Source organism: Myodes glareolus, chromosome 3 (genome assembly GCF_982192425.1).
Source record: "Myodes glareolus chromosome 3, mMyoGla1.1, whole genome shotgun sequence".
NCBI lineage: Eukaryota > Metazoa > Chordata > Mammalia > Rodentia > Cricetidae > Myodes > Myodes glareolus.
In genome coordinates, this window is record NC_142028.1 from 29,500,598 (window position 1) to 29,514,865 (window position 14,268).

Sequence of the window (14,268 nt, forward strand, 5' to 3'; positions counted from 1 at the left end):
GCTCAAGGAAAATCCTTTCAGCCATTTCATTTGATCTTAAAGGACATATATTTCCTTTTAGAAGTCTAGTGGATTCAGAAATGAAGAGAGAAAAATGAAACTGCTGTACAGTCACACAGCATTAACTATTGATAATATTTGAGTGGACAACCTTCCACGGTTTTGTTTCTCTATGCCTTGGGTTGTGCATTTTCCCACCATTAAAAAAAAGAAGAAGAAGAAGAAAGAATCTTTCAGCCTGAATTCTCCCCTAGTATGCACTGCTTGCGTGTCCAGGGCCTCCAGTCCTGGCCAGGCTCCCCAACCCACCACACATGACTTGGGTCGTGATTCACATGACTTACCTGGGACCAGCTGACCAGTGATGCCTCCAGCAGGTCCTGGAGTTGATGCTGCAGGATGCTGAACTGGTTTGATACCCTTCAGGCGGCATCTTTCTGGAAAAGCTGCCAGGGAGATCCTGCATTGGCCTGGGGAAACCCCTAATCCATCACCTCCATCCTTCACCCAGCTGGCCGTAATGGGCCTAAAGCAGATCAATGGACCAGCTTGTGTTTACTAGGTAATTACAGTTCTCACGTGCCTGTTCCCTTAGTCACTGGGGCTCTGTCAGAGGCTTCCTGAAACCCATCCCACTCACTGATTTAGACAAGCCGAAGTACCATCCAGGTCACACTGCCGGGGCATCTTCCCACGATATCCTTCAAGGTGCATGCCACAGTCCCCCAGCCTGCTAGGCGCTGGCACTAAGGCCTCTGTGTTCTCACACCAAGAGGGCAGTGCATGGCAGAGGAGGCCAAGAAAATTGTTTATCTCCTTCAGGGGTCCTGTGTTTATGTGGAAGAACCCTTTGGGAGCCGTGAATCTATGAAAATCCTTCAGTGTGCTATCCTGACATGGCACAACTGACCCACTGGGCCACAGATAGGGACTGAAACCTCCTACTACAGAAATACATGACAGAGTGGCCCCTGCAGAGCAGAAGGTTGGCCAGGGAGGTCTAGTCCTTCTCACTGGGGCTTCTGAATGCCTAGAGACAGCATTCACCTGGGCCTGGGAGCCACATGAAAGGGTCAGAAGCACCAGGTCTTGAAGGTGAAGAAGTCCGACCCAAGGACCTGTGTGGCCTCCCTTCTGGTCCCATCAAAAGCTCATTCATGATCTTCCAGAACAGAATGAAGGGTGCCACAGGAGTGCCTTGCTGTTCACACAGAGCTCAACACAGTCTTCCTGGTCTTCTGGTGAAGCTGTTTAAGTTTTATTTACTAAAACTGACTTGTGTGGGTCCTCAGGGCGCTCTTTTCGGGGTCCTGGGAGCAGCCGCTCCTTGGGGGCTTGAAGATTTTCTAACCCACAACTTCTTGAGCTCTGTTTTGTTTTTCTTCTTAAAGACTCTCTTACTAGTTCATTTGTCATTTAATCTATCACCCGTCCATAAAGATAATTTATAATTTCCACAATGGCACCTAATGCTGGACTGAAAAAATAAAAGTAAAAACTAAAAAAAAAAAAATTCTTGTTTTTTTTTCTTGCTTTTTTTTTTCGAGACAGGGATTCTCTGTGTAGCCCTTGCTGACTTGGAACTAGCTCTTGTAGACCAGGCTGGCCTCGAACTCACAGAGATCCGCCTGCCTCTGCCTCCCGAGCGCTGGGATTAAAGGCGTGCGCCACCACTGCCCAGCTCAATTGTCTTTTTAAAATCAAACCAAGAATGGGGGAAAGGAAAATAAAAAAAAAAAATAATCTATAGCAAGACTGATTAATTATCTCAGGCATTCTGAAGGCTTGAAATTAGAGGCTTTAGAGGCTTGAAATTAGAGGCTTAAACTGCTTTACGATAGGAGGCTCCTGAAGATGTCTTTGGGAGTGCCTTAAAGAGACATAGTAGAAGTGGTGGCACATGCCTGTAATTCCAATAAGCCAGAGGCTGTGGCAAGGACATCAATAGTTTAAGGCCAACCTGGGATATACAGGAAGATCACATCAAATGAAAACTAAACATGGCAACTCTTGCTGAAGAGACCACGAAGGCCAGTATGTAGGGAGAGGAGACAAAGGCGTGAAGAGAATCCATGCACTGATGGAAAAGCACAGGGCAGGAGGGCTTGGGGACTCTATTGGAGTCGTGACCTGTCATGTACCTTCCAGCTAGGAAGGTTCCAGCTGATGTATGATTGAGGTCCCCAGAAACCCAGAACTTTCGCCATCCCTTCTCTGTGCTTCAGTTTCTCCAGTACGACACGCAGGATGCAGTGTCGAACCCCAGCCTTTGTCCTAGACTCGGACACTTTTTCATTGCTGATCCAAGGACACACGTGATTGGAAGGAGGCTGGCCCTCACCTTTTACCCTCAAGAAGTGCCCGGGACACATCTTCAGCTACATGCTTCTCAGTACTTATGTGGCAGCCTAAGTGACCTTGGGAAAGAATTCTGTGTCCCCTCAGAGAAGAAGGTCAGGAGCATAGAAGCTGTCAGAGGTGAAGACCAGAGTTGTTCGAAGACAGCAGCGGCAGTGCCAGCCGTGAGCCCTGTTTCTTCTTGTTTGTGTTTAAATATTGCTTTGATTGGACCACCCATACAGACTGGGAAGCTCTGTGCGGCCATCATGCTCTATGTCCATGCCAAAGCTTGGAAGGTGTACAGAGTCAGTCAGAGCTCCTCGGGTCCCTAGGGGAACTACCTTACCAAATGTATTCGTAAGAGATTCATGAATCATACCGGCATGAGTTGGCTAATTCATAAACTCATCTTACTTAGCAGGATCCGGTTCACCCACCACTGAAAGCATGAGTCCCCCTACTCTCCAGGGTAAAAGATGGATCCCAGAGGGTTTGGGTGCCTCCCAAAGGCAGGAAGTAGTGAAGTGCTGAACAGTAGAAGCCAGATGCTGGGTGACTCTATGACAGTGTGGTGAGGAGCAGGTGACAGTGCCGACGAGGACAATTCAAACACAAGTTCAAGTCAAGGCCCGATGCTTACAATCTCCATCCTGGTTGAGTGACTTGATGTTTCTCACTCTCACTGATCTGAGGCAGGGATAGTGAGAGCTCTCATCTTTGTAGTGTTTGGGGCAGGCATTAAATATGATGATGAGTTGGAAAGATGCCTGACATGTCCTAAGAACTCAACGAATCCTAGTCACTTGAAAGCTGAACTTTCTAGGATTAGCTTGATGGTAGAGCATTTACCTAGCATGCATGAGGCTTCTACTCCAGTGCACGCACATGCATACACACACACACACACACACACACACACACACACACACACACACACGGAGGGGAATGGAGAAAGGATGGAAGGGAGGGAGGGAGACAGAGTAAGGGAGGGAATCAAGATTTTAAAGATGACCGCTCCCTTGTTTCTGAACCCTGGGGTACCACATATCATGGAGGGAGCATACAATAGTGTAAGCTACTTATTTCACAGCACCAGGAAGAAGAGATATGGAAGCAGAGATGGATTCACAGGAAAGGAAAAGAAGAGAAGGGAAGCAAGGGTTGAGAAATCACTATCCATCCCTCTACAGAGTGCTCCCAGAGCCCTAACTCCCTCCCACCAGACCTCATGTCCTCACATCCCTCTATGTCCTAGAGAGCCACAGATTAGCAGCTGATACATGGCTTGGGGGATGCATCTCAGGTACCAAGCATAGCATTCACTGTGCTGGACCACTCAGAGAGAGGTTCCCTTGTAGGCTTTGGAGGTGACGGGCTCACAGGCAGAAAACCTCATTCAAAGTTCTCACCTATTACTAATGGGGGACTGGCTGAAAAGAGTCTAACATTCAAGACAAGCTCTAAATAAGGGGACCAAAATTCAGCAGAGATCATAAAAGGGGGTTCCCTGAATGAACGCCAGGGAATTAGAACAACAGATTCGGGGATTTTCTCAACTTTAGGCAGGACATGGAGAGGTTAAGCCAAACCTGGGATGTCACCATGGAGACTGGGATGATTTAGAGAGCCAGGCATTATTGTATCAGAAAAGTCTCCGTGCCAGCCCAGAGCTTGCCTGTCTGCTCCTCTGAAATGAGAAATCAATTGGATCTCAAGGGTTTATGGTTCAGTTCTGCCCCAACAGCTGCTGAGCAAGCTGGGGTCTCCAAGGCTTGCTCCCAAAGTCAATATGTAGTGGAGAGGTTTGGGACAATGCCCATCATTTCAGATGCCACAGCGCCTGGCATCCCTCCCCACTGGGACTGGGGAAATAGTGGAGCCTGTCTGATATTGTAGCTTGTGTTTCCCACTGGAGCAAGAAATACCAGGCTGGGACACCAGAAAAGCCTCGCAGGAGAAAAATTAAGCAAAAGTCCAGGAACACAGTGGGGAGTCTTGCTCCATAGTTAGGGCAGTGATAGAACCCAGGTCCTACTCTCCTGATGATCCTGAACATCCAACTCTGCAGAGTCCTGCAGTAACTACCTTGGTGTCTTAATAACCACAGCACCTGATAGAAACACTTTAGGGAGGAAAGGTTTATTTTGACTCGTGGTTTCCAAGGGTTTTCAGTTCATCATGGAGGGAACAGTATGGTGGAGCAACTCACTTCATGGCGCTGGAAGCTTGTGTGAGGGTTGTTCACATTATGGTGAGATGTGGGAGCTGCAAAAGAGGTGGGAACCAGAGGCTGGTTGTGTCCTCCAAAAGCCTGCTCCTAGTGACCTCTCTGCAGGCTGGGTCTCAGGAACCAGAGGCTGGGTGTATCCCCCAAAAGCCTGCTCCTAGTGACCCCTCTTCAGGCTAGGCCCTGGCTCTTCGAGTCTCCTGTCTCGATTACTTTGACTGCCATTGTGTCAAAATTCCCTGACAGAAGCAATGTAAAGAATAAACGTGGCTCCTTGTTTGAGATTCGGGTCCATGTGGTGGGGAAATCCCAGCAACAGGAGGCTGAGGCAGCAGGCCACATCGCACCCACAGCTGAGAAGCAGAAAAACATGAAGAGTGCTCAGCTCCTCTTCTCCTTCTCACAGTCTAAGATCCCAGCCCAGAGAATGGTGAGAGAACTCTAGCCTCAATTGCTCTAATCAAACAGTCCCCCGTGGGCTGCACAGAAGTTCATCTCCAGCTGAGTCGAGACCTCACCACATCGGCAACCGAGATTCACTGGCCATCACAGCTCCACAAACAGTATCCCCCGGCAGAGGGCTAAGCACTCAAACTCTGAGTCTGGGAGTGGCATTGGCAATTCAAACCAAAGCAGGTACCAGGCTACAGTTTTCAACAGCTCCCTGGGTCGCGTTTTCCACGGCAGAGACCTTTTGGGGACTTGTGGTCATACTGAGGCTGAGAGCAGCTTCCTTCCTTGGAAATAGCTCAGGGACATTGAAGTAGGGGTGAAGTGGATGACCTGGGTTGGAACAGGAAGAAAGCACCATGAAGGGGCTCTACAGGTTAGAGGATACAACCCCTTGCCCTGCTCCATGGATGACTCATGTGTGCAAGGTGTGGGTAGTCTCCGTGACGAGCTCTGTGAGGGGTTCTGGTGGGTGAGGCCATTAAATGCTGGGGATGTCACACAGTGTGCACACAGCTGGAAATCGTAAATGCCGCATGAACCAGCTGTGACACAACATTGGGCTGAATGTTCTGGGAAGGTTCTGGAAGCTCGTTGCAAAGCTCAGGGAGACAAGGGTGTCAGAAGGTAGGGGATTCCTCCTCCTGGGATAAGAGGACTAGCTGACAGAGCAGGCAAGACAAGGCCAGGGGTGCGGAGTGTGTCTGAGCTGTCCAGCAGGCATCGAGAAAAAGGATCACGTGAAATTGTGCTGTGTGGTGACAAAGGGCAGAGGAGGGTCTCAGACCACCCGTCATGCTATGACACACGCGGCAGCATGAAGACTTCAGCTGCAACCAATGGAAGAAACAATGTCAGCTTGGGATCCAGGAGAGATAATGTCCAAAGGAGACATTGAGACAAGCTACCTGGAGTGTCATGGAACATGGCAGTCACTGCACAGATGAAGCAGGAACTTCCAGCCTACCACCAAGACTAGCCGGCTGTGGCCATCTTGATGAATGACCTGGGCATGGTAGGCCTGGGTAGGGTGAAGACTGGAGCCCAGACAAGAAGTGATTATCACTTGGACAGAAAATCTCCAGAGACAAAGCAAACTCTCCAACCCCTTGGAGGGCAGCTGTGAGGTCAAAGCTTCCATGAGGCCAACATGGAGAGAAAACAACTTCTCTTTAGGGACTCTATGGTGAAGAAAGGCTACCACCATCAGTCCCTGAAACGGAGGAGCCCTCCCCGTGGCTTCTACAGCAGACCTAGCTTCCAGTTTGAGTCATGGTGGTCAAGGAGCTATGGGATGAGCCAAGTGGGCTTGTTTTAAATGTTCTAGGAAAGACGTAGGAGGCTTCTGCACAGGGATCTGGGGTGGGCTGAGGGTTGGGAGCATAAGCAGGGATGGAAGGGTGTGGCCTCTGGTGGTGCACGTGGCATGAGAACCAGGAAGCCAGCCTCTCCCTCCTTCCAGATACTGAGGCATCTTATTTAAAACACCACTGCACGGTAAGGAAACACAGTTCACTATGGGAGAGTGGTGTCTCCACACCAGAGAACTCAGAAGGAGGAATGAGATCAGCCCTGGCTTTGCTCTGCCCACCCTGAGTATGATTTCCCAGCCTATTCCCTGATTTGCCTTAGGGGTTATTTTGACAGCCTATCCCCCGACTTGGTTCTTATCTGTCACTAACTCTGGACTTCCCTTTAATCTCAGCCCTTCCCTGATCCCATCTGGGGCAAGAGAAAATACTTAGCTTCCTACACTCAGTCTGGCCGTCTAAAGTAATTCTATTGATTCAAAGAAAGGAGAAAAAAAAAGCTGTGTTTTAGTAAAGGATAAAAAATCTTGAGGGGATGTAAGGCATGTTGTTAGCTTTTGTCTAGAGAATTCTTTGTTTCTTTGTCCCAGAAGAGCTTTGAGAATGAGTGGCAGAGTCAGGAGTAATCTAGTGTGGGTGGCCAGGTCCTCAGGAGGAGCCACAGCCTGAGGGAGGAGTGCTCCAGCCTTCAAAACCCTTCCAGCCAGGTCTCCATAATTACTATTACAGATACTGCAGTGGTAGGAAAATATCTCGCATCTTGTCCTCCCAGAGGCCAGCATCTCCTGCCTCCGACCCCTTGAGGTCTGCACATTTCCTCATTACCTTATTCCAACTGTGTGCCAGGATGAAAGACAAGCTAGCCTCTGCCTGGGGAGAGGTGGTCCCCTCTCCAAACTCAGCTCCCGTTCCCTCTCCTGTTTTCCAGCGGTTCCTGTTCCCTCCAGCTCCCGACACTGCAAAGTATGACCTACCAGGGCCCACTAAGGAGCCTAGAGGGGACACTAGCTTCCTGAGTCAGCTCCCTGGCAGAGCTATGTGGACAGTCTGCCAGACTCTCTCTTTTCTTGCCTGCTCCCGATAGAAGGGTTACCTATGAGGTAACCATCTTCAGCTCTCCAGGAAGGGAAGAACCACAGCTCCACTTTTCAGATGAGAGAACAAGGTGCAGAAGCCTTAGGTACAGAGCAGGGCTCTTACCCCTCTCAAGCTCTCTGACCTTCGTAAAGGCATTTCATCAGCACCAGAGACAGCGACAAGGCTCAGCACAGCTGTGTGGTACTTCTTCAAATATCTGCCTGCGGTCCTTGGCGCTGACATTTCTCCAGGATCATTACTCTGAATCAGTGTTCTAACTAGCCATGTGCATGAATTCCCTATGGCACTGATGTGATGAGGAAACCTGGCAGATGTGGGAGTGTAGGCATTTTCCTAGGTAGGAGAGAACCCAGGAATTTTAGCAAAGGCACTTGGATCTGGGAAATGATCTGTAGGTCTGAGAACAGAAGACAAAGATCATCCTAGCCATTGAGAAAAGAGGAGCAGCAGCAAGCTGGACCTCCACTGTGAGTTAGGTGAGCACACTCTGACCTCTGACCTACAGGTGCCAGCTTCTGACTTGCATGCCTTGGGGTGATCTCCATGGGGGAGCAATGAGGGACACAGCAGAGGCAAAGTGCAAAAAGCTGACTAGTCTCAGCCAGTTCTGTCATAAACAATAAATGGGGGTGGTTCAAAGGCCCTAAAATCTGTCCCAGTGGTCTTCCAGAGCCTTGTTTTAGTTGGTCATGTGGGCATTCCTGGGGAGGATGTGACTCGGGGACAGATAGCTCTCTATTGCTCAGATAATTCATGGTAGGAATGATAACATTCATAACCAAAGAGACTCTGCCACAGCATTCTTTGCAGACAGGCAAGAATACTTCCTTGGGGACAGTTGGACTGGCACATACTGAAGCACTTCCAGCATCTGCACCCTTGGATAAATAGTAAAGATTAAGCAATATATATCTATCCACCTGTCCATTCATCTACCCACTAGCATTTATTACACACATCTTAGGAGCCAACCCAGTGTAATAAGTACCTGTGATTTAAGCAGGGGGTGGTGCGCAGAAATCTAGGGGAGAATACAGACACATTGGTGAATAATTTGAATGTCCTTGCTGAAAGAGAATTGATTATCAAAACCTGCCCGTCTGGAGGTGAGAAGCAGAATGTAGAAGGATCAGGTCTTCCCGCAGTCACTAAATGAGGACCAAGGGAGTTCACAGGAAAGAGGAAGGTGTGGGTGGGAGGGCTGTTCAGAAAGAGAAGGATCCTGTGAGGTGCTCGCTGCTCTAAGAGGGCTCAGCAGACTTGGTGGCAGCGTGGATGGAGTGGCAAGGTCATCCAATAGGGGTGCTTGCCAATGGTCTTCTTCCTCCAGCCCAGAAGCCACTGAGGAGTTCTGAGCAGAGGCTTGACAGCAAAACACCCACATTCCAGGAAGGTGGCTATAATAATAGACATGGCGGACAGATGGAGAAGTCACAAAATCCCCAGAATCAGGCATGCACAACAGGTATCAATGTCCCACCTGAGTGCCCTTCTTCACGGGTGATGTCTAGTTCCAAGACATGGGTGATCTTCTGTTGATCATGTGTGATGTTCCTCTGAACAATACCAGTTCCTCAGTTTCTCAAAGAGCTTCACTCACCATCTATAAATGATGCACTATCAAGTATGGACTGGTCATTATTGGTGCCCTGGACCCTTGTATGTATATGGGCTTAATGTCACATAGGCACTATAACAGCTTTCTCAGAGTTTCCTTTGCTGCCACCCACATTCTATTCTTTTATCTTTTCAAGTGGGCATCCATGGCCAAGGGAGAACCTAGTGAGCAGTTCCACTTACATGCTAACATTGCCCCAGAGAAGTACATTGTCCCTGGGTCCAAGGGAGCTGAGGTCACCGAGACACCTCCTAGACACTCAGGGGAAAGACTATAATGAAGCTATTTTGTTTGCAGAATGAGTGAAAGACTTACTTATAAAACCCTGGTTAAGGCTTATAAAACCCTGCCTAGAACCTGACCTGAGCTGCAGAAACAGCCTGTGTCCCAGAAGAAGTATTACTCTGGGTACAAATACAAGGGCTGTGCACCGAAGATCATGGTCTCTGGGTTGCAGTCAGCAGCCCTCCATCTGTGATAATGTAACAGGATGATTCTAGGATGAAATCCCAGCATTTAAAGAAAATTAGTCTAAACAGGGTATAGAGCCCATTCTGTTGAAGCTTAGACACAAAGTAAAGGTTCTGAGCATGCAGGACCCTTTTACTCCCTACCCAAGGGTCCAAATCACAAATTTATACAATGGACTCTGGACAATGCCTCTCCAGGGAAAGTCACATTGTGATGGGTACAACCACTGCATGGAGGCAGTGAGCACAGAGAAGCCAATAATCCCATAGATGGCAATGCTCAAAACCAGGACCTCTTCTCCATGCACAGAACAGGGGTCAGATGAGCCTCAAGGAAGCCAGTCTACCTGGAGGGCTGACAAAGACCATATGGAGACCATGGAGAACCTTGTTACTCAGTTTTGTGAAGGTCAACAAAAGACCAAATGGGGGAAAATACCTTTTAGTTCAGAATATTTAATGTTGTGCGGTTTTGGCTCAGAAACAAACCATTCCCTCTATTTATTACGGTCCCGGTGTATGCCCGGCACTGAATATATGCTTTCTCTGTTCCTTGTGGCAACCTTGCAAGGTACTTCTACATTCTGTGGATGAACGGATAGAGCTACAAATAAGGTGGCTAAGTGGACCAAGGTCACATAGTGAGAAACAGAGCAGAATTATGATTCATACTTCCTGGCAGTGAAGCCATGATTATCTCCCTCCACTCTCTGATCTTGGCCATGCTGGTGAGAGCAGTTAGGGGGGGCTCGTGGCCACTTCACATCATGTTGCTCCTAGGTGAGCCCACGAGAAAGAAGGCAAAGCCAAGACCTATCCACCAACCTCCACTGTTATTGGCAGAGCACAGTTGGTTACGTAGATGAGGAACTCAAGGCTCAGAGGCAAAGCAACATGACCAGTGCCACACAGTGGTGGGGTCTGAAGCTGGAGCCCAGCTATTAATTACACTGCTGTTCTCTACTGTGCAGTAAACAAGGACCCTCTGAGGATGGTTCTCAGTGTCCTGAGACAGAACGGGGAAACTACAGCTATCTGGAGGAGCTTAGAGGAAGGGCTTAGCCCTGAGCCTTGAAGTAGGGCAGTGCTCATAGGGTAGAGGAGAAAGAAGCAGCGCAGGTTACTAATTCCCTGTTTTCTTAGGGTAGGCGAGAGGAAGGTAGTAATAGCTCAACCTGCTGAGGGCTCCACGGGAGGAAAGGAGAGCCAGCAAAGAACAGGCTCCTCTGAACCAAGCAGCGCACGCCCCCTCCTCTCTACAGGCCCAGTCCCAAAATGAAGGTCTGAAAGAGCTGATGACCATTCCCTCTCGTGAACTCACCGAGGGAGTCTAAAGATGTAGCAAGTCCCGTTAAGGCCCCCAACCAATGACCCTGGAGCCACACTAGTGGCCACTACAGTGGTTAATGCCGTGTATAGCAGTGTCCACAAGCTAGGCGGTTTTAAAATGGGCAGTAACTACACCTATCCACTTCCCGTGAGGCCTGGACAGCTAAGACGCCCATTTCCAGACTAGGGACAGGTGCCAGATCACTAAGTAACCTGCTAGGGTAGCCCAGCTGCTCAGAGGACAAGGAAAGATCCCAGACGTGAGCCCAGCCACTCTTCACTGTTCTGCCCCTGTTCTGAGTCCTGGTCCCAGGTGCCCCCTCTACCTAGGTGCCCTCCCAAACTCGGGTTTACCCCTGCTTTGGGTTCTTCCCAGCCATAAGAGCCCTTTCCTAGAAGGGCAGCAAGAGATATCCATTAGTCCCTCTCATTGGAAAGTACTAGAAACAGGTAGGTCAGGCAACATGCACCCTCCCCCCTTCCCCCAACCGAGCACCGTTGCCTTCTGTTCACAGTGATGGCTCCTGTGCCCAGGCCGGTGGGGGCATGGAGGACTCCGCGGTGGCAGCCGGCAGACCCAGTGCCCATGCCCCGAAGGCTCAAGCCCAGGAGCTACAGCAGGAGGAGGAGCGACCGGGGGCGGGGGGCTCCCCACGGGCTGGCCCCCTCCGCGCGGCCTCCCCTGGCCAGCAGCAGCCTGCCCTGGCGACGGCGCTCTGCTCCCACACCCCTGCTGCCTCCGAATACGAACTCTCCCTTGACCTAAAGAATAAACAGGTACCCAGGGCCTCCTAGGGGGGCGGGGAGGGTGGTGAAGGGCCCTGTATTTGGGGGCTGTCCAGGGTGTCAGGGACCCGCAGGAACACTTATCATTGTTTCTCCCCAGCTGAGTTACCGACCTGTTCTTTTCCTTTTTGAGAGCCCAGTTCCTCAAGAGGCCATGCTTAACCCCCATCCGGCCTTTATTTGGCATGATTTATGCCCTGCACCACAAGGCCTATAGTTAGTATATCCAGGGTCTCTGCCCTTTACAGGGTGCAAACCTCAGTCCACACTTCCACTTAACCCAGAAGAAATAACCTTATTGGCCTCCCCCAAGGGTAAGCCTAATTCTAAGGCACGCACAAGTGTGTGAGTGGGCACCATTTCCAAGACTGATCCTGTTGAAGGCATCAGAGCCTCCCTACTGGGAAAGGGGCACCTGCTTAGAGGGAGGTGTGATTGTTAGAGTCTACCAAGAAAGAGATTTGGACTTGGAGAGGTAGGACTGGTATGGATCCCAGTCCTCACCATTCCTTCAGGAATGCCCAAGAAACACTTTGAGCCTTGCTTTCCTCACCAGCAAAACTAGGAACTAGACCTTCAGTTCCTGCCAATAGCCCTACTAGCGCTATAATGCGAAGGCCCTAAAGACCCAGTCTTGGCCTGCGGACAAGGCAAATCTCAGGAAACCAGTAGGACGAAGGAAAGTCAAACTAACTTCATTCCTTTTGAAGGACACTGTTGCCAAGCTATCGTCCTGGTTTGGGACCAGCAGTGGGCAATGTGCCTGACTTTTAGTAAAGCATTTAACAAAAATCCTTCCTGAGAGCTATGTGACAAGACAGGATTGTGTGGATTATATGACAGCACAGACCGGTGGGTTTGTCAAGTAGAATTTGCAAACAAAACCCCACACCGCCAGCATTTTTTGTCTGGTCCATGGCCAGGGACAGTGCTGTCCTTGGTCCTGCCCAGTTCCCCCGTTTTTTGAGAAGGCACTGGATAAAAACATGAAAGCTCCAGGTACCAAGCTTTCTCGTGAGATAAGGCTGAAGCACAGTCACCAAGAACCTTAACAGCTGAAGCCAAGATTTGTTTTTTAAAAATGAACAGAAGGATGCTTCAAATGAAAATAAGTCAGAGAAAATAGGAAGAAATCTAAAATCCTGCTTACAGTCTTATGATGCCCAAAGTGCCCATATTTTGTATGTTGGATGAGAACACGGCCCTGGAGCAAAAGCCTGGGGCTCTGGTTGAGTGTAAGCTCACAGACTTCCGCTGTTAGTTAGGGAGCTGCTCACAGTCTTCGGAGACCCTTCAGAGCAGATCCCATAAAACCACAGGACAATGTGGTGGCCAGCCAGCAGTCCTGAACCACACACTCCTCGGGATCTTTGGATCTTCTGCATTCTGTATTGAAATACAGAAGGGCTGAGGTGCAGGAAAGTGATGAGCTGCATTTTCTATCCTTCCAGAAAAATATAGAGACACTGATGGATAGAGAACATTTTAGCTTAAGGATTAAACTGATAGAATAGTGTAGATGCCTGGCCCGTGCCATCCTGGTCTCTTTATTACTGGATGCAGTAATCTAGGAGGATCAAGGCAGTGTGGTCTGAAGGAAGGGGTATCTGTAAACACCCCCAAAACTTCATGAGTCTCTCCACTCCTCCAAGGCAGGAGCCATCTCTTGTACCTTCCCCCAGCATCCAACCAAGTGTCTTGAATGTAGCAAGTACTTATAGAGTGGGTATCCTTTTTAGTAAGTAGGATACATGAAGCAGCAAGCAGCAGGGCACCAAGGAGAAAGGTCAAGTCCCTTACCCGCCCCGGAAGAGGGATTGGGGTCATACCTCATCAACCTCAGGGAACCTGGCTTGAGAGGAAGTTAGTTAAGTGCTAGGTGACTTAATGGGAAACAGGGGGCTGTGACAGAGTTGGACGGGACTGATGACCTGTTAGTAGTGTTGCATCAAATTCTAACAGTTAGGTTTGCATTTCAGGCCATTCAGCCTGAGAGACAGCGCCCTCCCCTGGACTTTGTATCTTTCTAGACTAACCATAGGTAGAGTAGGCAGGAGGAGCAGGGGGCTAAGGCAGATTGAGGCCAGAGCAAGATTACTGAAGCATGGCCCATGTTTACAGCAAACTGAACTTTTCTTTTCTCTACGAAAGAGCTGTGTGACCTTGGGCAAGCTGTTTGCCTTCTCTGGGCCTCAGCTACCCTGCATGAATCTCCGGGCTCTGCATGCTCCCCTTTGCTTCTGTCTCCATAGTTCTCCCTCCTCCTAGCACTTCCCCCTTGGTCTCTTACTTTCCAGGTGTTTCCTCAACTCTCTGGAAGCTTCTCTGACCTCTCATCATCCCCCCCCCACCCCGTACCCAGCACGGAACCTGGTAGTAAGATTGTGTTCTGTGGTAGAACATTCATGTAACTTTTTAATTTCACCTCACTGTGAGGTGAAATTAAACCATGGGAAGGGGTGTCTTAAAATTAGTAAAAGCCCTGTTTACTATAGAAGAAAAAGAAGTATGAAAATGTTCATGACTTTTGGGCCAACTTCAAAGTTAATTTAAGTCAAGAAATGGAGGCGCACTCCTTTAATCCCAGCAGGTGGGAGGCAGAGGCAGGTGGATTCCTGAGTTCAAGGTCAGCCTGGTCTA

The 14,268-nt window shown here is 49.3% G+C and overlaps 1 protein-coding gene across 7 annotated transcripts in view; it reads left to right on the plus strand.

The window, feature by feature from the left end:
• The window catches only part of Iqsec3 (IQ motif and Sec7 domain ArfGEF 3), a 101,991-nt gene that overhangs the window by 36,340 nt on the left and 51,383 nt on the right, over positions 1-14,268 (plus strand). For 6 of the 7 annotated variants that reach the window (XM_087904283.1, XM_087904284.1, XM_087904286.1 and 3 more), the window contains exon 3: positions 11,358-11,619. The exons of the other annotated variant lie outside the window; for it this stretch is intronic. In XM_087904283.1, coding sequence (XP_087760409.1) covers positions 11,358-11,619 — 262 coding nt within the window. The remainder of the gene's footprint in view (positions 1-11,357; positions 11,620-14,268) is intronic. 7 annotated transcript variants of the gene reach the window in all.